This window comes from Papilio machaon, chromosome 15, assembly GCF_912999745.1.
Source record: "Papilio machaon chromosome 15, ilPapMach1.1, whole genome shotgun sequence".
NCBI classification, from domain to species: domain Eukaryota; kingdom Metazoa; phylum Arthropoda; class Insecta; order Lepidoptera; family Papilionidae; genus Papilio; species Papilio machaon.
The window spans coordinates 117908-143664 of record NC_060000.1 but is presented as its reverse complement, the minus strand read 5'-3'; the positions used below and the strand labels follow the sequence as shown (position 1 = coordinate 143664).

At 37.9% G+C, this 25757-nt stretch overlaps 2 protein-coding genes across 2 annotated transcripts; both read right to left on the bottom strand.

Moving 5' to 3' along the window:
- Positions 1-5671: 5671 nt before the first annotated feature.
- LOC106713495 lies at positions 5672-17608 on the bottom strand. The gene is made up of 4 exons (XM_045681347.1): positions 17548-17608; positions 15499-17372; positions 6127-6203; positions 5672-5765 (listed from the first exon to the last, which is right to left on the bottom strand). Exons 1-4 carry the CDS (start codon positions 17606-17608, stop codon positions 5672-5674), a joined length of 2106 nt encoding a protein of 701 aa, XP_045537303.1.
- Positions 17609-18594: 986 nt separating this feature from the next.
- Positions 18595-22618, bottom strand: LOC123721728. The gene is made up of 4 exons (XM_045681346.1): positions 22439-22618; positions 21916-22081; positions 19954-20853; positions 18595-18665 (listed from the first exon to the last, which is right to left on the bottom strand). The coding sequence occupies exons 1-4, from the start codon at positions 22604-22606 to the stop codon at positions 18595-18597; spliced, it is 1305 nt and encodes a 434-aa protein (XP_045537302.1). The 5' UTR covers positions 22607-22618.
- Between the last annotated feature and the right edge of the window lie 3139 nt (positions 22619-25757).

Below are 25757 nucleotides of genomic sequence, written 5' to 3'. Positions count from 1 at the left end.
TCTGTCTGTCTGTGAGTCCGCGGCCGCCGCGTGTGCCATTAGTGCTGAATGCTTAAACACCATTAAAATTCATCCGCCTCTCCTTAACTATTGAGAATTATACAGTTTAGTTCCGAGCGCGACGGAAAAAAGATTTTTAAAAATTGAAACTTCAAACAAATCACGGTTACTCAGAAATGTTTTGTGTCTGTTGCGAACCTTATCGAAGAGTCGCTTATAACTTTCCGGACTTTCGAACATCTACATTGATTATATAAAATTAGAACTTCGTCCATTTATCAGATTGATAATATTAGTTACTTATATTTTTCTATTTACAAATTTTGGATTTAAAATACAAATGCATTTTCAAGTACATTAAAAAAGTAAGTATATTTTTCCAGACGTCTTTCGCATTTTCCAGAGCACTCGACTCTCGAGACAAGCGTCATGTCCGTCGGAAGAGCCATTAACGTACTCAATGTTTAAACTGCATTTAAATTCATATCCTTGTTTTTAAATGAGGAAAAAAGTATCATGTACGAATATCATTCAAGAAATAAAGCTGTTTTCGCGAAAACAGGGAAGCGACCGCCGCCCATAGACATTCGCCTTTACAGATGCGTTACCAACATTTAACGGCTTAAAAGAGAGGACGCACAGAAAGAGGATATTTCCCCTGCCTATCCGTCCCCAAATCCGCGTCCCTTTCCATCCTTTCCATATAGTAAAAATGTAGTAAGGTGTAGAGGACTAAAATTTGGCCTTGGGCAAGCAGTCTCAATTTTGTTAACTTTATACTTTTGTTACAATGCCATCTATCGGTATAGTGAAGAACTACTACAAAGTATGAATATTGACAAAACTTTGGAAGGACAACAAAATTAATAAAAAGATTGGGACTTTGCTGATTTAATAGTAGACGGAAAAAATATTTTTTATTCTGGCAATCGCAGCAACGCAGAGAAATAAAATTAACTTCTGCGCAATCAAGTTCATTTGTTGAAAAAGTTCATCAGTTATTACACGAACACACAAGTTTCAACTACGCGTTTTCATTTTGCTCATGTCCGCGTAATCTTACTAATATTATAAATGCGAATCTTTGGATGTATGTACGGATGGATGTGTGTTTGGTTAGAAGATATCTCCAGAAAAGCTGCATTGCTCTCGCTGAAATTTGGCTCAGATTTATTCTGGAAGAAGACATAGGCTACTAATTAAGTTTTTTTTTATTCCGCGAAGACGAAGTCGCGGGCGGCAGGTTTTCACTATAAATTATAGCGGTAGCAAAAACAAGATTAATTATAAATGTTGAAATATATGATTACTTCAATACCACGTTCATCTTTACTTGCGCTAAGAGCTTTAAACCAATTTACTAATATTAAATTGAAGGCGAATAATTCACAAAAACACATGATGAATTTGTTCAATTCCTAAATGGTCAAATTAAATGTACAAAGATATTCAAAATTCCTCTTTTCAACAATATCCTTTTAAGTTACGTTGAAATTCTATTGTGTTTAAAATAAAAGCTTGACCAAGGGTTAATCCTCGTGGAAAAAGCCATTAAAGAGCAAATTAATGCCGAATTCTTAATGGAAAGCGTCCATTTTGTTGACTTTCTAATGAATAATGTTTTGTTAAATGAACTTTGATCGATCTTACTTTGTTTTATCATTTTTCTTATTTACTACTGGTGTTAGATACGTACACAGAAAATACATTTAATTTTCAAATCAAATAATTTCAATCAAATAATCAATTAAGACTTATTAAATTACAGTCCAACATTTTCTTTAATAATCATAACTTCTCCTTTGTTTTGCGACTATAATTGTGATTGCAAATTGTCTTTAAAAAAAGAATATTTTTAATCTGTATTTGGAATACTAATAGCTAGTAATTTATGTACTAATTTCCTACAGAAATGTATAAATTATTGTCAAAAGGAGAGACATGATTTCCTAATGGATGTATCAATTATAAATCAGACAAAACGGTTCGCAATCAATTTCTGTCTCAAACGGACCAGTAGCTTTTAAATATTCAAATATTAAATTGAAGAACCGTGTTGTGGCTTGGTAACGCGGGTTTATAGCAAGCAAATAAAAAAAAAACTAGACAGAAAAAGAATTATTAATTTATGAACCCACTACGTTACTAGTTATGAACGACTGACTTACTATTGACTTAATCATTGAAATAATGTAGTAAGTACCTAAAAATACTATCAAACGGTATGTTTAAATGTTGGTTTCGGTATAGTGCGGTGCGGTGCGGGAAGAGGGGCATACTAACAAGATTAGGCTGCTTCGTTAGCGGTGCGGAGACGCCAGCATTTCTCTGCGGCAGTCGTGGCGGCGAGCGGCAACAAGGAATGCACAATAACTACTGTTTACATTTAGATACACGTCCAATTCTCGTTTGAGTTTCAAAACATGTATATCTATCGCTTTTCAGAAAAATATGTTCGCGTCTAAAAAACGCATCTAAAAAATTCCGTATGAACATAAGATTACGCAGAGGAAGTTACGTGAAACGCACAATTTTAATAAAGCGACGTTGTTTCCAGTCATAAAATAAAACAAAAGCTCTCGAATTAGAAAGCGACCTCGCGAGCTAATGTTACGTATCCATTATTCATTGGGCAGCAAATGAATTAACTTTTCCAATGAGCCGTGGACCTCGTGCTCGAGTACGCTCAAAGGCTTTCCCCGCGGTGTTGACTTTGGCCCGACCTTTGAATTCAACGCGATTATAAAGTCAGAAAAAACGTTTCATTTATGTTTAATCGTATTCCCTAAAAACTTTGTCTTAGCTTTTGTGTATGTCATGAAGGTAATTTTTATTTGCATGTAATGTGTAGTCTAACCTGCTGCCCTTATTTTCTGCAATTGAGTTAGGTTTTTACAAGATGCAGATGGAGAGCATCGTATGCGCGCTCGGACACCTTCCTTAATTTACAAACTAGTGAGACTTGTCAGAGTAACAAGCCATCGACGTGAAATACCATAATGTTATTATTTTTTACAAACAGAGAGATGTAATAACGCATTAAGTTGTGCCGCGAACTCATAGCCACATTTTGTATATCACGTACATATTTTATTTTCTTTACTGCGAGAGTTGTACTGAGATGTATCGTTGGCAAGGATTCAATGAGTAATGCCAACGGAAATAAGTGAGTTAACTCACAGTCAGAACCGGAGCCAGCCGACAGCCGACAGCCGGCAGCTGACACCGCAATTGAAATAAAAAAGCGACTTGCGGCTGCCAAACTGATCAACGTTAAGTTTACACGTAGAGAATGTTGATGTGCTCCAAAATACGACACACAACACAACTTAAGACCAATAAAAATGATTACATTTTACATTATCCAGTGTCTTAATGAGTGTTTTGCAAAGTTACTTGCCGTTGCTTTTAAGACCGAAATCTCTGATAAAACATATCGTTATCCCTGTCATTGCCTTTGACAAAATAGAGGTAACAATATGTTTTAAACGGATATATTGATCTCAGAAACCCACAGTTAACCGTATATAGTAGTAACAGTCTAATAGCAGTAATGCTGCATTAAGTGATATTGATCGATTAAGTTGGTGAGTTTCGATAAAAGATTTAAACGCCTAATTGAAAAGGCGTGTCGCGGTCTGCGGCGGTGTAGGAGCGCGGCTGAAGTGAACACCGACATGAAAACTTCTCTGAGCTTCAAAACTTCCAAGAAATATTTGAATCATGAAGATATTATGATATTTAAACGAAACGAAAAATAATATATTAACAACACGCATTGATTTAAAGATAAATGTCATTTTAGTCCATTTTATAATGTTATATCAAAGTAAGACAAAGACTATTTTGAAGTAAGTACCTTTTTTTTTTTTATAAGAAAAGGGGGCAAACGAGCAGCGGGAACACCAAAGTGTTCATCGACGCCCATGGATATCTGCAATACCAGAGGAATCGCAAATGCGTTGCCGGCCTTTGAGATGGTGATACGCTCGCTTCTTGAAGGACCCTAAGTCATACTGATTATTTTTAATTAAACCTAATACGATTTAAATTTAAAATATTTAGAGATTGATTCTTATCACAGATACTCATATATAACTAAATGTTTGTTGTATATTTTGTTTGGTGTTATCACTACTGTACTTCAACAACAAGGCTTAGGGCTTCAAGTATGAATTATACATAAAAAATTAGATAAATTGAACATTGCTTCGCCACTTCCTGTCACTATTGCTACTGTACTATATATAAAACTTTAAACGGAACAACATGTTATTGTGTCGTTTGCCAAGAACTGGTCAGACAAAGCGCTGGTAAATATGGTTATGTCTTGGCGTGAAGACAACTTTTGCATCCAAAGGAAGTGTGGGAACATTAACTCGCGACGGCGCCGGCGGGGCCGCGGGGTGCCGGGGGAGGGGTGCACTCGTTAATGGTTATTACAACTTGGAAACTGTTTGATCGTTTGCAAATGTTCCTTCATGTTGCTGCTTCAATTCTCTGGAGTGGAAAATTTATTATATATACATATTCGTTCATATGGACACATGTTGTTGATAACTTAGCCAAGGCATATTTAAATTATATCCCGAAATGTTGCATGGGTTTCTAAGTTCACTATTGTATGATAAATGTTTGTAAAACTTCAAAGAAATCAGTGCAGACGCAAAAAGTCGTAGAACTTCGCCACAAAGGTAGGTTTTGAATGTTATTGTGTGGGCGCGGCGCGGCGTGAGCGCATTGGAGCGGAACAGACAGCGACTGCCTGCGTCTCCGCCCGCCCCACCCCGCCCCACCCAATGCCGGTGCGGTTGAATACCAATTGATGTCGAAAAACTGTTGTTTTCTATCAAATCTATTGCTACTAAAAAGTTTATAATTGAAAAAGCATGATTTAGTAAGACATTAAGTTATATATTTTGATTTCATCTTAAGTGCAAACAAATAAAATAGCAAGTCAATATATATTTACAATTAACACATCGATTAACGAAAATAAACCATTTTATAAGCTATCGGCCGGCCGAGATAAACGCGCGATGCCGGCTAACGTTGTCGAGGTGTCCATATGACGACGGTCACTTCACTGATCAATTCTCAGGTCAATCTATCAAATCACTTTTTATTATTACGACCTTTTTGACAGATCACCACTCCTCTGTACATTATCCTTATTGCATTATGATTATATATCAACACCGTTCATATTTCCATGATAGTTTTTTTCCGTGAGATAATTTTAATCACATCTTTAAAAGATATTTATTGGATATGATTTCTTTCTTTTCTTATTTATGTTGTTGTAAAGTGAAGATTTATAACAACTTTATCGCTTCGTGAATTGTCTGTAAGCCGACAATTCAGCGGCTTTTAAAAATGGATGTTTTAAAACAAAATACAAGTAAATAATTTATATTTAGTGAAAGGTATACAAAGAGAAAAGGTGCGTGTAATATTCACAAAGGCGATGGCGCGGCGAAGGCAGCGGCCGGAAATGCATTTCACAGCAATATCCGGCCGCGCAAAGGGCACCGGCAAGTCGGCATTGCTTTTAACTAGAGTCTCCATACGAGGACTGTTTCAGACAATTTTTAGAATTCAAACGGTCGGAGTACGACCGGGTGTATTGTTTACGCCGGCAATATTAAGCGGTCGGTACCTTCTGCAGATATCAGTCCGTGTATGGCGGCTCGTAGCACTCACCGCTGTACATCGGTAATTCGCAAATATCACAACGATTCTGCTTGAACGAGGAGCTCTCTCGTCTAACAATGTATTATTGGAAATCATTACTTACTTTTTACTCGGCAATTATAAAATTGAACTGTTATGTATCTATATGCCTGTGAATGTAACAATAAAAACCCTATTCGCCAGCGAGAGTACATTAAATGTGATATAATATTTGGGAATTTTCTTACAAAGTAGTCACGTCACGTTGACATCGCAACCTTTTCACCCAAAGCTCACCTGCTGTTTGTTTGCTGCCGTTGTTATTCACAGTATTTAAATTACAAATAATACTATTTTTTTCATTACAAATAGTAATAATTGAAAGTGCTTTAGAGAATCAAATGACCGAAATAATGAAACAAACTCCGAGTACATTTTATAAAAGAATAGTACTTGTACACGGCGGGGCGAGGCGGGGCGAGGCGGGGCACCGGGGGAGGGGCGCAGCGGAGAAGGCTTTGTTGCTCCCTCTGACATTATAATTGCCTCTTTACATTTTATAACGAACGAAAAATTCAAAGAGCTTTCATTTGTTATATTTCAATTATCTATAATCTATAATTAAGGTAAGAAAATCGATTTAAATTAAACACTGTTATTTATTGTTTGAACTAATTTTCCTAAAAATAAAATAGAAATAACTTAAAAAATAGTGCTACTAACATCAATGGCAATAATTTATTTCTGTTTAAATAATAAAATTAAATAAATAAAAACTTCAAACATGTTTGGTTTAATATTTAAATTGAAATATTTTATTTGACACAAGCTGTAAAAATTCGGAGCGTTATTGAAGGCGAGGGATCTCAAAGAATAATTTCCTTTTCTGATGTTGAATGAAAAGGCAAAAAGATGTAAAAGTTTGTTTAAATTTTCATAGCACATTTTATTAAATGATAAACGACTCTATAGATTTCTTTGTCCATCAATATGTTGATTCTAAATCCACCAATACGTTTGTGATTGTTCAGTTTAATAACATTCTATTTGTTAATTCGATTGCAGGTCCACAATACGCGTCGCCGAAATATTGCCCTGTAATTATCGACCTCGGAACAAACAGGTATTTGTGGCGATTTGGCGCTGCACTTAACACTCCGTCTAAATTAATGTACAATTACTTTTTTTATTAGAGTATTTTTTATGAATAAAGTTGAAATTAAATTAACATTAGAACACAGTTATTTGGTGTTGCAGATGAACATGGGCGTAGGCGACCGCTTTTCATTAAGGTTTTTGCTGCTCGTTTTTCCCCTGTTTTAAAATCATTTCAACTCGTATCAACTTTTCTTAAAAGTGATATTTACTTTATTTTATTATCATAGCGCTGTTTTCCATTATTTACGATGCAATGATAAATGTTATCCATCACAATAGTAACAAAACAATCCTTTCTATACAGGCTTACTTTCCGCACAACAAATCGAATTTCCTTTGGAAAGGATAAAAAGAAAAATATCTAACCGGCGTCCTTTGTGTTTGTGTAACAAAACAATTGCTGTTATTCAATTATTATAACATTTTTATTTTCAGCGCGAACAATTTATTCGTGAATAAAATAAATGGGAGGGGTTTTGAATAACTCAATTATTATAGGCTACTAAAATAAATAACCTAACAAAACTGACAAGGCTGAAGAAAACAAATCAAAAGACAACACTCGTTTTAATCTCTTCAGTAGTTCATCGCTAGAGCCTGGTATTTTTACGTATGTAAATATTTTTTTTAGAAAATAATAAAATTATATTTTTATTGGAACATTATAAATATGTTTAGTAGGATTACAAAATTTTGCATATAAGAGTGTTAGCTAGCGGGCTAGTGCACGAGATTGTCGACACGAGTGGGGGGAGATTCTAATTTTCTTGTGTTTAGGCACCGAGCGGGGAGCAAGCAATATGCAGCATGCACAGAGAGCCCACTTGCGGCAAGGATTTTAATATCACGTTTTAGTTGATATTTATTGCTTGCTGGAAACATTTAAGCATATTATATTGTTATTTTTAAGATGATATTACAATAATTCATTTCTAAGTAACATAAAGCTTGATTTACGTAGTATATGTTTTAATTAAAAGCTAGTTTATAATAATGTGAAGATTTTGAAAAACTTTAACATAATATTAAAACACTGCCTTATAAAAACTTCGTAAAATTACTAATTAACGACGGGAAAAATTAAACTTGAACGCTACTTGAAAAAGCTGTATTTAAAATGATGGGTAAATAAAAAAGGCAATGATGCGACACGAGAGGGGAACAGCGAAGGTTTCACGGGAGAGGTTCAAGTGTACCCCGCGCCCCGCGCCCTCCCTCCGCTTCCTACGCCTTTACGTAAAATTTTAATTACCGATTGCCACACAACTCAGACAACATACAAGTTTCACATTTATAGGTCTTTGGTACATGTCATCTTGGAGTAATAGTTGATAAAAACAATCTACATTTGTTGATACTTTGTTGTTATGTAATGTGATGTGTATGATAGATAGATTCTCAGTTGTTTGTGAACGGAATGAAGTATCTACATTGCTTGATGTCTCACAGAACGAGCAAATTCTATTATAAAAATATACAGAATTCCATTTAGTTTTTATTCCTTAGAATATCAAAAATCATCGATGAAACAACTGGTGTATAAAGTAAACAGTTGTCAATTTTGTATAACAGATGTCGCCTGGTGTTGTAGCGAGAGCGGCATCAGTTTGCGGGTATTTTTGCGACACTAAAATGTACATACGAAAGCAGAACTTTGTAATGCAAATTGTTGTATGTCTGTATCCGCGGCGGCGAGCAAATGTTTGTACAGTAGCACTATCTGTATTTTTTATTGCTTTTCAAATGCACCATGTTGTGTCATGTTATTTTGACGTGTATGTTATCGCAGCACACATTTATTTCGGTGAAGCTTTCATTCATCATATCCAGTCAAATAATGCATCCAAGAGACGTAAGTATTTAAATAAATAGTGCGAAATTACTTTCTCCCTCTCATTATTTCTTGTTTTTTTTTATGCCATTTCTATGTTAATGTAGTGACAATCTGATTGTTCAAATTGGTATTTTTTGTGTTGCTTTTGTGTTACAATACTTCTTCCGTGATATTTTTTTCCATCATCTCGCCGCCAGTAAAAAGAAAAGAAAATACTGTTTCGTTTTCCGCGCGGAAATAAAAAAGGAAATTATTTTGCCGATAGTTTCGTTTCCTCGCAAGGATTTTGTTTCCCGGTGAACAAATCAAATTATCTCAATCGCCTATTGATTTAATGCAATGAAAAGCTAAAAATGTCTTATTTCATTGTGAAATAACTTATGGTGGAAATGAAAGAATCTTTTTGAACATTAATAATTTTGTTATGAAATAAATCATTATCATATTTAAGATTACGATTTGTAAATGGGAATGTTAAATTATACAATAGAATTTAGTTTTTACTAGTTATCATTTGCGGATACAATTAAATATATATTAAAATTTTACCTTTTATAAAATAGGCGCGCGATCGCACTAACGTGTCGATAAAACAAACAGATTAAAATTAAACCAAGTAGTCCAATGGCACGTAACCACACTCGCAATAACTCCTAACACAAATTTAACGAGAAATAACTCGGCCAAGTAACCCGGGTCGGGCCTCTTGACTAATCTGATAGTTGTATAATTAGACAGTAGAGAGGCACAACAGGCCGCACGGCATCGCGTCAAACTTGCCCGAGTTTGACATAGTTTGCTCGCCTTTGTTATGTAATTTGCAATCGCACAAAGGGATTTCATGTTTAGCACACAATTGACCTGCTTAAACCATTTCACAGTCACAGGGATTTGTTACAACTTCAGACGATATATATTGTGTACTTTATTTGTTACGTAATTATATTTGTGGTCGCGATTACTACGGCTTATAAAATGTATGTACTATTTTTGACTCATTATTTGAAGTGTAAAAACTTGCCTTTCTTATAGATCTAAAAGATTCAAGCACAAAATTTTCTTATAAAACAACTTTTGTGGGAATAAAGTACAAGGAAACACGAATAAATTATTCTACCGAATATCTTAGCTAAAACTGATGTTACATTCATAAGTAGGAATACCTATTCGTTATCTTTGTTAGCGCTGGCCCCTCGCCCGCCGGTGTTGGTACTACACAGCCTGCACATGCAGGTTGTAACTGAGACAAATGAACATTAGAAGATTACACCATCAGAGTTAAATAGATACGTATTTCATATAATTATAAATATTAATATGTGCATTGTAAGGACCAAATCCTTGTGATTTTTCATTTTTTAAATTCCTATAATATAAGGTGACGTTTTTGTAATGCAATGTAAATTTTGTTCGTGTCCGAGTGTCAATGCATTATTCATGGCGGCGCATTAAGAACTCTCTTCACATCCTTTGCCAAATTTACTCCTTCGCTAGAACTGGAGACTGTCGCTTGCCGCTTGTCGCTTGTCACTTGCCGCCATATGTATTTTAAGTATAAGTCTGAAAAGTTAGATTAAAAATGTAATTTGGATATGACACAAAGTCCATCTTTCAAGTAACAATTTAATAAACTTAATTAAATGTTTCTGTCATCATTTTATTCTGCAATAATTATCAAATAAAAAATATAGGTACTCCGTAATTTCAGAAAATAAAATTCAATTTAAGAAAAGAAAAAAAAAACAGTTTTCATGTTGTAACATTGAATAGTATTCGTATGGTTACGTGGTGGGTTCGGGCCGGCGGCGTGCTCGGCGGGCGCAGGGGGCGAAGCGGGAGCGGCAGGCGCGAGCGGCGCGGCGGCAGCGAGCGGCGCGGCGGCAGCGAGCGGGCGGTTGCTAACAAGCCCATTAAAACTTTAACAAGTCTTCTGAGACAAGTGAAAAGCTCTACATTACTTCTACTCAAGCGTAGCTTTGCTTGTCAAAGAGACGCTTTTACTCATATGAAGTTTAATTCAACATAATAAAGCTTAAAGTGCTTGCTCATATTATTAAAATAATAACAAGATAGCAACAAGAATACCTTAGAGTTGAATGTTAAAAGTTACATTAGTACTTTATTTCTAAAGAATCATCTCGATAATATTTTGTGATATAACTGCTCCGGCTGTTATGAAATTGAGGTGTATTTTTTCATCAAATAATAACATAATGACATCTTAATGAGTACCTTTAAAATAAAAACTTAACTCTCAGGGTGACCGTGATTAACTGATGATAAAATATCATTAGGCCTTAATTCTTAACTAACTTTGCTTTGCGTAAAACTAAGTTCTCACAACTTCATAACCGTTTTTCTACCACTGCTCGTAATAGATTTCAAGTGTTTCTAATTCCACAGTTAACGTTCGCAAATTAAGTTTGCAAAATTAATTCCTGTAGGAAATACATTAAATAAACTGAAAAGAGAATTCACGGAATTATGAATAAATATTTTAAAAAAATCTAATGAATTCGGGCGGCAACGCTTCTGGCTAAGGCAATTCACTTGTAGTGTACCGGCAAAGGCCGGCAGCCCAGTTCCGTGACCTAAACACGTTTGCCCCACGCTCAACACGGGCACAAAGCGGCGGCCGCAGATTTTAAAGCAAGGATTTTATTACGTTTGTTCGTAATGGTGTCGAGAGTTCACGCTAAATAAGTTAAATTAAAACAGTGCACCGAGTAAACTTTACTCGGATTTTTAAAATGGGGTTAAATTTTATGGCAAACACGACGTGCATACTCGCTTGGTGCACTTTGTGAAACAAGTGCAAAATATTAATGAACTACTGCTAGAAAAAACTATTTTATATTCGTTTTGTAAATATGAACATGTAGTTTAAACACAGAAATGTACAAATGAACAGTCGTCGGCTTGCACAGAATGAAACACTGTCTCTCCTATGTTCTAGATATTTCTGTGATGTACGAAACATCGTTACTTGTCTGACTCTAATCCAGCAGCTAAGCTCGTCAGGACTATATAAATTAACAGAGAAAGCCCACATTCGCACGGGCACTTTATTAACGCCGTGTTAAAAATTGCGTTGGAGGCTCTCGAGCCATTGACGTTTTAACACGTTAGCTGCGAGGCCATTTTGGCGGAACTTTCAGCCAGTGCGTTTGAGGTCTGTTCGTGGCAAAGTTGAACTTTTTTCCAGTGCTATTGAGGCCTCTCCTGCCTCACAAAATTATGTTTTCGAAAAACATTTTTAAAAAATCCAAATTAGACGATATTTGCTTGAAACTTCACTCTTATGAACTTAAATATGTGCATAATATGAATCTAGCTTCGCCTGGAGTTAGGACGTTTCGTTAATGAATAAAGTAAAATTAAAAATTTGTCATCGGTTCTGCCTCAAATCGCACTGAAAGGAAGGTCAATTAATGCCTCGACTAGTGATGGGATTAAAAGAGAGTTGTAGTTACGATAAATGTTTATTGAGTATTAATCACTGAAAATGTTTTTCATTAAAACATGGTAAACAAAAAGATTTGTCACACTGGACACAAAAAGTCACAATTTTTTTAGTTTTCTTAGCAGCTTGCGTGCCATTCAATGTCAATCTTAATTTTTCGTAGCAACCTACGCAGCGCTTTCTTTGACCACCTCTTTGGAACAAATTATCAGCACATCTGCCGATAGGAAATCTTGAAATAAAATATATATTTTAGATCTCTTGTGTGTGTGTGTGTGTGCGTGCGTGTGCGAGTGTGTGTGTGTGTGTTTGTGCGTGCGCGTGTGTCTGCGTGTGTGTTTGTGTGTGTGTGTGCGTGGCTTTGTCTGTGCGTGTACTTATCCGTTCATCGATTTTAGGCATATATGGTACAAATTATGCCCTAGCGCGTAGTTATTTTACTATACCTGAAAGGAAAGGAAATTTCCTTTTTTTTTTTTAATTTGAGTTTTGTTGTTTATTTTGGATTTCGTAAGTGTTTTTGCGTTTACTTCTTTTTTTTTTTACTCACAAGTGTGTTGAAAAACATCGTATGAGGGAGCATGATGATTGTTGGTCGCTCGGTTTTCTTGTAGAGGTCGCCTTTGAACAATGCCACCTCGCACGCAATAATCAACTTTGCTACCTAGTAGCATAACATACTAATATATGTCTTGTTTGCGTTTACGTTACCGCGTAGTACATATGTGAGAGTGTGGGTCTGTGTGTATGTATGTATGTACCTAGTCTTACTAATTTCAGTATAGCAGCCGTGGCCACCGAAGAAACAACTCGAACTTTCCAAAAGAAGATAAGACTTCCTACTATTAAGGAATCTGGAATTGTAAACCAGAAATATAAATATAACATTAAAATATATGAGTAATAGGTACATCAAGTTCCATGCTGCAGCATTAGCAAAACAATCCACACTTAAAAAAGGGCAAAATTGCAAAGGGGATTTTTGTTATTGAAATATTGGATTTTAGTCATGGTGTGACGAGAGCAAGCTTTTGCTCTCGTCTCAGCGAATAATCAGCAAAAACATTCAACGTTCTCTGTACAAAAACGATGATCAGCACACAATGGTAAAAATTGCCACTATGGACTAAACTTCGAATGGAACTGTGACTTGCTTAAAATAACAGTGAAGAATAATCCACAACTGAGCACACATTTTAAGGCAACACCCATGTGCAAAACAAAATAATGATGATAATTGAGTATTGTTAGTGGTGAATGTGCGTGCGTGCGTGCGTGCGAATATTATATTAAGTATAAGACGTATTAATCGTGCTATTTAAGTAGAATTAGTTAATAGTAGCTTGGCTATTAGTGTTGTGTTTCTGGCTCGTAAATACATTCTGTGTCCGATTTATGCACTTTTGGTTCATCATAGACACAGGCCACTCCCTTAAAATTCAAAGTTGCAGTAATTTAGGTTTTGTATGGTATAAGTAAAATTTTTACCGAGGTCAACATAGTTTCTCATAACTCCAATAAACGTTTTCAAATAAGTCAGATGAGTACTTCATCTGACTTATTTGGTATTATTGGTTTAAAACGTTAAGGATTTTAAAATAAAGTTCTACGCTCAATCTTTAATAAATCCTGCCAAAACGTCCTCGAAACTCGAAACGTTATCGAAACTTTCCACAACACTAAGCTAGGATGCGCGGCGCCCGCGCCGCCCGCGCTTCGTGCAGTGCGGCCATGAGGCCTACAAATTTTGAGATAGATTTGACCTCAATCCGCACTAGGCGTAATTAATTTCTTTTCAGTGCGTTTGGGGCCTGTAGGACCTCATTTTTATCTAATTACGCCATTGGGCTAGATATCGCAAGAGAAACATTTCTATATATTTGACTCTGTCGTACTCATAGAAATACTGATCTAGTAGCCTCCCGCACAGAGCGAAACAACCCGATTTTGACTGCCGCACCAGCGAGAAGTCACGCTTTGGGCCTGTTCTGCCTCAATCCGCAGTTAACGTGTTAAAAGTAAAATCAATCTTGTGCCGTTCGCTCAGCGCCAAAAAAGAGCCCTAGCGAATGAGGGAACAATATTGGATGTAAATTACATACAAACTGTGAAATGTTCGTTAGCAATTGACTTACGTTACGCAGCAAATTTCTTCCTACTGCAATGATAGGGCCATATCGTTATACAAAGTAATCAATGCAAATTTATATAGACGACTCTTACTTACTCTTACTTACGACAGTATCAAGCCGAATATATTTTTGCGATGTTATTGCGTTCAAAACTAGAATGTAGATGAAGGCAGAGCTTTGAAATGCAAATTCTGTGCGAGGCGCTCGGCGCGCGGACCTAATGTTTACCGGCGCAGCGCGGCGCCATAGCTTTTTATTGCTTTCCGAATGTGATGCCCGAATTTCATTTTTATTGCTTTTCTTGCAATTATCTTTTTTGAACTTGAACTTCTACTTACTACTTTACTACCGACGTGATGCTTCTACAACTTCGCAGTGAATGTACGGTTTTGAATTGTGAAATATCCGAGGTAGTCAGTCTATTGGCAATTGGATGTCAAAAAGATATTTTCCTCGTTGAATATGTAATAAGGCGCTCTATAATACCGTAGCTAACGTGCGAACTGCGACGGCGGCGTCGGACGACAGAGATCACGGCCATCGCCATACGTAATCGGCTTTAGCATTCTGCCTAAACTAAATGAGTACTGTTATTAGGTATAGAATTTCTTTCTTTAAACATTCTCATAACATAAATGTAAGTTTATAACAATGTACTCGCAGAACATAATTGTATAAAATAAAACTTAAGTAAGTATATTAATTACTTCTTATATTTTAAATTTAGAAAAATAATCCCGGTTCTTATTAAACTAATTACGACATTTTGCAATTTATTTGTGTCCAAAACTAGACCTTTTTCATGTAAAAGTCCCCGCAGCGTATCTATAAGATAACGGTCCATTCGGCGCTCTTCTTTGAGCGGCGGCGGATCAAAGGGACCAACAATTATATTAATTAGAACCTCCTGACGTTCTTAAATTGTTTAAACTTTCGTGAGACATCATAATTAATTAATTAAGAACGGCTTAACTCACGTTTTGATCGTCCGGTGGCGGCACCGACTAGTTTCGGACCCATCGGGGGTCCATCTTCAGGGCGAGTGTTCAATTCGAGGACTTCGCGGTCGCGTCGCGTCTCGCACTGCGGGCCATAGCGCGTAGCGCGCGGCTCGAGGGGGCGGCGGGCGCGGGGGGCGCGGTGGCCGTTGCGTGCGTCGGCGACGGCGATGTCGACGAGTTCAAAATTGACGAGTCACTGTTGTTGTTAACATTAAACGGGGCGCAAAACGTACTGACGATGTCCGACACGTATTCAACACCATCTTCGTTGTTCTTCTGCTTCGGTCTCAGCAACACGGGTTCCCACGCCGGAGACAGAGACCAACCCTTATCTCTATTAAAATTAGGTCGACGTCGGATTTCAATGGCTTCGAGTAACTTACGTGACACGAAGTTTTTGTCATGAGCCAAGACTTTCACTCGGTCAAACCTAATGTAATGAGAGTTGGAGGTAAGGGCGTGTTCCGCAACCGCTGACGTGTTGCTGTCCAGTTTGCGCATGCAACGAATGTGCTCTGTGAGCCTGGTATTAATGTTGCGCCCCGTTTGCCCAATGTAACTTTTGCCGCAATCGCATGGAATTTCGTAGACGCCTGGGCCATCTAAGGGGGTACGATCTTTCGGCGAACGTAAAACTCTCCTTATCTGCGTAAGGGGCCGGAAAATTGTCTTGATACTATACTTGCGGCGTAACAAGTGTCCAATCTTATCCGTCACCCCCCGCATATAAGGTAGATATGCCGGGACTCGCTCCACAACCTGAGGCCGTGTCTTACCGGTCGTGTTTGCTAGCCTAAGGCTTTGTCTCCATTTGTAGCCATTGTCCTCAAGAACTCGTCTCACGTGCGTCAGTTCCGACTCTACGAACTGAGGATCGCATAAGCGAAGTGCACGATTGATGAGAGTGCGTGGCACGGACGATAGGTGAGACGGATGATGATGGGAATCCGCCTTTAGGTACCGATCGGTGTGCGTCGGTTTCCTGTACACCGTGTGCACTAGACACCCACTCGATTCACGCTTCACTAATACATCCAGGAAAGGGAGGGTTCCATCTTTTTCCTCCTCCGTCGTAAAGCGTATCCTAGGATGTATTTCGTTCAAGTGATCCAGTAGCTGCCCTATGTGTCGTCTGGAAACTATAGCAAACACATCGTCTACGTATCTCAGCCAGTATCTAGGTTTGACTGGCGCACTGTTCAACGCTTCCTTCTCGAAATTTTCCATAAATATGTTGGCCACCACCGGGGCTATTGGCGAGCCCATCGCCACTCCATCCACTTGCAAATAAAAATCCCCTCGCCAGAGGAAATAGCCACTCTTGAGGCAAAATTCCATCAGACTTATGTACTCAGTAGGTAAGTTGTTAACAATAAGGTGTTGCTTTATTATATCAATAGTTTCCGCTACCGGTACGTTAGTGAATAAAGATGCCACGTCAAAACTGACCATTGCCTCGTCATCTTGAATTCTTATATCTCGCAATAAGCGAATGAAGTGTGTGGAATCCCTTATGAAGCTCGTCGTTTTCCCAGTCAAAGTTTGCAAAAAATCCGCCATGTGACGTGAGCTCTTGTACGTTGGCGAGTCGATTTGACTAACAATGGGACGTAGCGGCCAATTTGGTTTGTGGATTTTGGGTAAACCGTATATTTTTGGAGGTGTCGGGTTCAAGGGACGTAGTCGTTTTCTCTCTCCATCTGACAGCGAGGACAAGATCTTGTTCAGTTTGGACGTAACTCGAGCTGTCGGATTGTAGTTTACCTTTTTATATGTACTGGTATCACTAACTAGTTCATCGACTTTTTGTTCATATTCAGCTGTATCTATTATGACAGTCGCGTTGCCCTTGTCCGCCGGTAAAACGAGAATATTCGGATTATTGCGAAGAGACATAAGCGCCTGGAACTCTTGCCTAGTGATGTTCTGTTTCGGACTCTTGTGTCTGCGTATTAAAGCAGATATATCTTGTCTAAGGCATTCAGCGTCCGGTCCAGGCACCTTATTGCGCATGAGACAGCTTTCGACACTAGATACTATAGACTCCACCGGAACTCTGCTAGGTGTTATTGCAAAGTTTAAGCCTCGTGATAGCACTTTCTGCGCCTCAGCTGATAAGGCGTGTGAAGATAGATTTACTACACTCCCATCCGATCTGCCAAAACTATGTTGGTTTTGTGTACAAACTGAACTTCGTGTCACGTAAGTTACTCGAAGCCATTGAAATCCGACGTCGACCTAATTTTAATAGAGATAAGGGTTGGTCTCTGTCTCCGGCGTGGGAACCCGTGTTGCTGAGACCGAAGCAGAAGAACAACGAAGATGGTGTTGAATACGTGTCGGACATCGTCAGTACGTTTTGCGCCCCGTTTAATGTTAACAACAACAGTGACTCGTCAATTTTGAACTCGTCGACATCGCCGTCGCCGACGCACGCAACGGCCACCGCGCCCCCCGCGCCCGCCGCCCTCTCGAGCCGCGCGCTACGCGCTATGGCCCGCAGTGCGAGACGCGACGCGACCGCGAAGTCCTCGAATTGAACACTCGCCCTGAAGATGGACCCCCGATGGGTCCGAAACTAGTCGGTGCCGCCACCGGACGATCAAAACGTGAGTTAAGCCGTTCTTAATTAATTAACTCCTGACGTTCTGCTTTGTTTAGCCGCCTTCCTATCTAATTATATATTTTCCAGGGATTTTAGTTAGAAAAATATATTTAACATTGCATTTGAATAGACGTGTGAATGTATTTATTCACGTGAAATAAAATATTACATAAGCTTTTAATTTATATATGTATAAACAAAAATTATTATCTATTCATATTTGTACGTTAGTCAAACATCGGACAAAAATTTAAAATGTGTGGTCATTTTCAATCTCCGAGCGCTCCATCGATCGAAAATTCCGTTTATTTGTTCGTGTATTGATAGCAAGTGTATTCGAATTACATAATATTATTTTATAATACGGAGTACGTTTTCTTTTCTGAATTTATTTGATAGATATTTGATAGTTGGAGGAATTTTTAATTCACCTATCATATTTCAAGGAAATTCTATTCGTTATCGAATTTAATATACTGCATCATCTGCACATACCAAGTTTGCCACGCTTATTAATGTTTCTTTCATTAGAACCAATAAAAGTTTCTGTAAAGTCCGTGCAGGTTGTAATAAGTGCGGACAGAAGCCGTAATCAAATAAAAAGTACAGGCCGACTGCACTGTACTGCACAGTTTTTGTATTTGTTTTTGTATATAACAAAGAAAATATGCATAGAGTCGTCATTACGTTGATTTCCACAGGAAATTATGCGTGTTACAATTCGTATGCTATAATCCTATCCTATCCGCATAATGTTCACGTAAACAGCTGCTGATCTCCCAATCCCAGGCTCTGTTCTCTGACAACACGCACATTGCATGTGTCATACGATTAACAAGTCATTTATTATTACACAGGAATATTATATACAAATATTTCGTTTCGTTTATTGTAAATAAATCAAAGAGTTGTGGTGACCCCACTTGCTACGCACCAGCTACCCACCGGCTACGCACCGGCTACGCACCGACTACGAGCCGTCTACGCACTAGCTTGCAATCCGTTAATGCTCGTATTGCTGCATATCAATTATATTGGTAACGCTTATTTACCAGTAGCTATGAATTCATGAGAAGAAATCAAAATAAATTTATTGTACATAATATACCTACTATACATAATGTACTTAGAAATATGTTCAATCTTCTTAACTCGCGTTCACCTGTATGTATATAGTCATATTTAGCTACGACTTTTGAACGAAAGAAATGGAATTTTTTGTTTTTATTATATTCCTGTTTATGTAATAGTAGAACAACCTTTATTTTCTACCCTCCATACACATTCACACACACACACACACACACACACACATGTAAAATTTACGAATACATTTTGGTCTGTAACATCGGATTGCGACTGCGACGAGGGTCGCCTATTCGCCTCAATAAAAATTTACATACTTGATTCTGGTGCGCACCGGATTGATAATATTTTAATATTTATTTCACAGAAAAGCGCCGACGCTGAGACTCTATAATATGTTTATATCGCCATTTATTGATACGTGTTAATAATTGCTTCGTTATATACTCGTGCATCTGCTGGTTACATAATATAAGTAATGCATTTATTATACGATTATCAACAAATGGAATCAATCAATCATTTTAAGTATAAAATTTATTACTTTTTAGCTTCCTAATATTATAAATGCAAATGTTTAGATGGATGGACTTTTTGTTTGAAGGTATCTCCAGAACGGCTCAATGTATCTCGATTAAATTTGACATAATAATGTTTGCGCCCGAGATGCGGGCAACACTATAAGCGGGCGGAGCGGCGTGCGGGTGAAGAAACGTCACTCAAAATCTCAACCGGCTGCCGATGCATACGCGCACCGTATAATTTGTCTTTTTGCAACTTTGTTAATTCCAAAATAAACCATTAAAACCAACCATCTGTGTTTGGCCTAAACAAATGGTCCTTCGAGCCGGATATGACATACTTATGTTGCCGAAAACGCAACAAAATCGAAAGAAGATCGTCTTGTATAGTGGGTCCTACCATTTGGATGTCGTTGAATGATAGCCCGGACGAGGTTGGAGCAGATGCATCAAAAACTACACGAAATTTTGTTGTTGTACTAGCATTATTAATGACTCCATGGTGCGGCAAAAAGTATTCGATATTAGACTCTGCTTCAGAAGTATTACGCGTATTGTTTTCAGTCATATGACCCAAACGTTCGTATTCCTGCATAAATGCTATATATCGTTCTTTGAAGACAGGATTACGTTGAAATCGACGTTCCAATGATAAAAAACGGCGTTGCGCCATTTCATATGACTCACCTAAGACATTAGTATTATTTTTTAATGGTATCGTTACAATAAATCGACCGTCTTCGTCACGGATAGTATTCAAGTTAAAGCTTTCCTCACAAGCTCGTTCTTCACTAGACAGGGCGTGGCTCGAAGCGACGGAATCGAGTTCCCAAAACCTTTTCAAATTGTTGTCAAGATCTCTAATCGACAAATTACAAGAATGCGTAAAATTTGATGTTGTCTGTATTGGTAGTTGGCCTGTAACAATCCAACCTAATTTTGATTCAACTAACTTAGGTTTGTTTTTGCCTAGGTTAATTGATTTAGTACATATAACATCCCAGAAAACTTCAGCCCCGACGAGAATGTCGATTACTGACGGTATGTTGAACGAAGGGTCAGCTAGATGTAGATCTGAGGGCAACGAAAGTTGACTGATGTCTATAATAGTAGAAGGGAGTATTTTAGTTATCTCCGGTAAAATATAACATTCTATATTCGCTTTATACCTACAACATTGGGACTGGATTGTTAAGTTGCAAGCTTGTGTACTAGTTAACGATTGATTATTAATGCCATTAATTTCAGAACTTACGGAACGTGTAGATAATTTTAGTTTACTGCAAAGCGACTGCGTTATAAAATTTGCCGTACTGCCGTTATCGAGTAGAAGCCGTGCGTCCATGCTGTTGCCGTTGTCGTCAATCACTTTCACCATAGCTGTGGACAGTAAAACATGCGTAGAAGTAGTAAGTTGTATAGGAGCATTACTCGACAAAACGATATTATTTTCTTTGGCGAAAGCAATGGATGATGATGAATGATTAATAGGCAACGCTACACTAGAACTACTAGGCATTGGGTCTTGAAATGAAGTAGGCTTTGACTCTTCGGTGTGCAAAAGCGTATTATGTTTACTATTGCAATATTTACAATGCGTTAATCTACATCGCTTAGTACCATGTCCGGGACGCAAACAGTTAAAACATATTTTTAACTCTTTCGCCTTATTTAATCTTTCTTCAACCGTTAAACTACGAAAATGTTCACATGTAAACAAAAGATGATTTTTTGAACATAAAGGACATGACAATTTATAAGATTTAATGTTGTTATGTTTTGATTTTTCTAAGGAACGATTATTATTATTTATGTTAGATGCTATTATATAACTGTTATTTTTCGAAATTGTTTTATTTACATTTGTATTCTGTTTATTTTCAATTGTTTCCAATAAATCAGCTTTGTTACTAATAAAATCGCAAAATTGTTGTAAAGAAGGCGGTTTCGATAATCCATTACGATATTCTTCCCAATGTCTACCGGTTACTACGTCTAATTTGTTTGACATGATGTAAACTACAAGCGTATCCCAATATTGCGTCGGCTCGTTCAATGTTTTTAACGCTCGAATATTTTTATTAATTGTATCAAGCAAACGACGTAAACAAAGACTCGATTCTTTGACAACCTGTTCAACATTGAACAATGCCTGCACGTGATTATGCACTAATAGACGACTATTGTCATATCGATCACATAGCAATTGCCACGCCATTACATAGTTGTCGCCTTTAAAATCTATGTTCGTAATAATGTCGAGCGCCGCACCCGAGAGCGAGGCGCGTAAATAGTGGAATTTGCTTATGTTATCGATAGAAGCACTACTATGAATTAATGATAAAAATGTATCCCTATACTCAAGCCAGCACTGATAACTACCATGAAAGCGAGGTAAATCAATTTTAGGTAAGCGAATAAAATTGTGTTGGAATGATTCACCTGTTTGTTTGCATATCGAACCTGCAACAGAGCGACCGTCATCTGCTGCACCATCTCTGCACAGCAGATTGCGCGCTTGCGCCATCAGCGCGTAATAACGCTCTTCGAATTTTGAACGTTCCTCGTATTCGTCCTCTGGCTTGTCGGAACACACCTCAATCTCCACCTGTAATTCATCGAATTGATCGTATAATGCCTCGTATTTATTTAATCGACATTGTAACTCATGTTGAAGTTCGGAGATTATGCCGGAAGCGCCAATTGAGCTAATATAATTGGAGAAATTTGTAAGCTTGGCTTTCATGCCACTACGTTTGCGAATTAAAACATCTAGTTGGGCCATTGTTGAATTAAAAGGAAAAAATTATCGATAAGAATTACGAAAAAAAAAAAGAAAAAAAAGTGGGTACTTCACTATATGGTAATTAGGCGCTCGTAAATGCATAAGCGTAAAATTGAACAATTAACACAATAGGAAGCCAATTATAGAGGATTTAGAAGGGAAAATATGGAACGAACTCACTTTATCTTCCCCTGTCCACACGGTACTTCCTTTGTCTTGATGTCTGAAGTTTGACTCCGGCGGCCGTTGAGCCGATGTCGCGATAATTTGCTGCACTTCGTTCGCTCCAAACGTATTAAATGAGTGGACTGTATTTTCGTTATTGATTGTTGAGGCTCGATGGACCATTTGTTTAGGCCAAACACAGATGGTTGGTTTTAATGGTTTATTTTGGAATTAACAAAGTTGCAAAAAGACCGATCCGCTGACATTGAAAAAATGTATAGAGCTATTAATGTTACACCTAACCAACGCAGTTTACAACAAATAATTTTTAGGGAGAACAATAAGTTACCGCTCAAAACATACAAACTTAATACGGTAACTTATGGCACCGCGTCAGCTCCTTATTTGGCCACAAAGTGTCTAAGCAGCCTAGCGTCAAGCGCGTCGAATGAACAAATTAAACGGTCAATTTTACAAGACTTCTATGTGGACGACTACCTTAGTGGCGGCGACACCATACCACAGGTAGTGCAATTAAGTATGGAAGTACGTTCTATTTTATCTTCGGCGAAATTTCATCTTCGTAAATGGAAATCCAATAGCCCGGAGGTATTAGCCCAGGTTTTAGGTGTTTCAAGCTGTGAGGATAGTTTAAACTTCGCAGAAAATAAAGATACGCCGCATAAAACCTTAGGTTTATTTTGGTTATGCAATTCAGATTATCTTTCTTTCTCTGTTAATATAGACTTGAACAAGCAGGTAACGAAACGTATTATGTTGTCAGTAATTAGTCAAATTTTCGACCCTTTAGGTCTTGTAGGTCCGTGTGTTGTTGAAGGCAAAATTTTATTACAAGGTCTTTGGTTGATAAAGTCTGATTGGGATGAACAAGTACCAGAAAAAATAAAAACACTTTGGACATCCTTCTCAAGCTCTCTATTACATCTTAATAATTTACAGATTCCCCGTTGGGTGTTGTCTGATAAAGCGTGTTTATATGAGCTTCATATTTTTACAGATGCCTCGGAAAAGGCGTACGGGTCTTGTGTTTACGTGCGTTCGATAGATGAGCAAAATCAAATAATGGTTAGATTATTAATCTCTAAAAATCGCGTAGCACCGATCAAGCCTACAACTATTCCACGGTTAGAGCTTTGTGGGGCATTACTAGGAACTAGACTATACATAAAGGTCATAAATGCTCTAAATTTACCAATTACAAGGTGTCATTTTTGGTGCGATTCAACTATTGTTTTACGCTGGTTATCTATGCCATCGCATTCATTAGATCCGTTTGTGCGCAACCGCGTTCATGAAATACAAGAGAGTACTGCTGACCATTCGTGGAGATACGTTTCGTCTGGAGACAATCCTGCCGATTTAGTATCACGAGGCGTGAAGGCTAATAACATTGGGGAATGTACGTTGTGGTGGTCAGGACCTGAGTTTTTGGTAAAGTCCGAAAATGATTGGCCAAAAATGCCATCTTCGGAATCTACTTACCATTACAACGAATCACAACTATTAACTACGGCAAATTTAAATCACGAGTCGGTGTTTCGATCGTTAATTAATAAATTTTCTAACTTCAATCGTCTTGTAAGAGTAATGTCATATGTTCAACGTTTTGTGTATAACCTTAAAAACAAAAATAACAAAAGAATCGGTTTACCTACGAAGGACGAATTAGATCAGGCCTTTAAGGTCGTAATGCAGAATGCCCAAATTGATATGTTTCCCGATGAATATGTCTTGCTACAAAAGGGTAAATCGTTACCTCGTAAGAATAGACTTGCGTCGTTGAGTCCGTTCATGGACAATGACGGTATCATACGTGTAGGCGGAAGGCTTGAAAACTCACCTTACGAATATAATATAAAACATCCTATTTTGCTGTGTAGTAAACATCACGTCACTAAAATATTATTTCAAAAATACCATCTAGATTTATTGCACGCAGGGCCTCAACTGCTTTTAGCAAATATTCGTCAATTATATTGGCCCTTAGGGGGCAGAAAGCTTTCTAGAGTAATCGTAAAAAAATGTTTAAGATGTTTCAGATATAAAAATACAACTATACAACCTGTCATGGGACAATTACCAATTTCTCGTACTAACTTAGAATTTCCATTTTTACATTGCAGTGTCGACTATGCCGGACCAATACTGATAGCTGACCGGAAAGGGCGAGGTTGTAAGCTTATAAAATCATACGTGTGTATTTTTGTTTGCCTTGCAGTCAAGGCTGTGCATATCGAGCTTGTTACAGATCTGACCAAGGAAGGCTACATGTCCGCTTTGAACCGTTTTGTGGCTCGTCGGGGCAAACCTCAGTCCATTCTGTCAGACAACGCTACGAACTTTGTTGGTGTTTCCAAGGAGTTGGAACAATTTTTACAGACTTCAAACCTGCCTTCGGAGGTTGCTCAGCAGGGCATTCAATTTTCCTTTGCCCCTCCATATTCTCCCCATTTTAACGGAATTGCTGAAGCAGCGGTTCGTTCTACCAAATACCATTTAAGGCGCTTGATTCAAATGACTAACTTTACATATGAGGAACTTACAACTTGTCTAACTCAAATTGAAGCCGTTTTGAATTCCCGTCCGCTTACCCCTCTCTCATCTGATCCCGCTGACCTCTCTGCTCTTACTCCTTCTCATTTCTTAATCGGACGAACTCTCTTATCTGTACCTTATCCACAGGTTACAAACATGAAGGTGGAGCATTTGCAGCGTTATCAAAGAATCAATTATATAAAGCAGCATTTTTGGAAGCGGTTTTCTAAAGAATACGTCTCTTTACTTCAAACAAAAACTAAATGGTTCCATTCAACAGGACAACTATCTGTCGGAACTCTTGTATTATTGAAGGAAGCAGGTCAACCTCCTCTACTGTGGCCATTGGGACGAGTCACCAAAATTTATCCTGGCGTCGATGGAGGCTCAAGAGTGGCAGAACTAAAGATGAAAGGAAAAACTGTTCTACGGAGCTACAAAAACATCTGTCCTCTTCCCTTGGACTAGAACCTTCTCGTCACTCTGCTACCACAACTCTTCCATTACAACCACTTACATCTGTTTCTTCACAGCCGTGGGCCCATCACACTGCTTCTTTGAACAAAGGTGTTCAACCCGGGGAGGATGTTTGCGCCCGAGATGCGGGCAACACTATAAGCGGGCGGAGCGGCGTGCGGGTGAAGAAACGTCACTCAAAATCTCAACCGGCTGCCGATGCATACGCGCACCGTATAATTTGTCTTTTTGCAACTTTGTTAATTCCAAAATAAACCATTAAAACCAACCATCTGTGTTTGGCCTAAACAATAATGTTAGA

Coding starts and splice junctions, on each gene's coding strand:
- LOC106713495 (XM_045681347.1), bottom strand. CDS start 17,608: ATGTCCGACACGTATTCAACACCATCTTCGTTGTTCTTCTGCTTCGGT. Junction 6,204..15,498: donor TTGAATACGTGTCGGACATC/GTCAGTACGTTT, acceptor TTATAATGTCAG/AGGGAGCAACAAAGCCTTCT. Junction 5,766..6,126: donor CCTCGCCCCGCCGTGTACAA/GTACTATTCTTT, acceptor ATACATTGTTAG/ACGAGAGAGCTCCTCGTTCA.
- LOC123721728 (XM_045681346.1), bottom strand. CDS start 22,606: ATGGTCCATCGAGCCTCAACAATCAATAACGAAAATACAGTCCACTCA. Junction 22,082..22,438: donor TGTGGACAGGGGAAGATAAA/GTGAGTTCGTTC, acceptor GATGAATTACAG/GTGGAGATTGAGGTGTGTTC. Junction 18,666..19,953: donor TGGAGTCATTAATAATGCTA/GTACAACAACAA, acceptor GCGTGTTGTCAG/AGAACAGAGCCTGGGATTGG.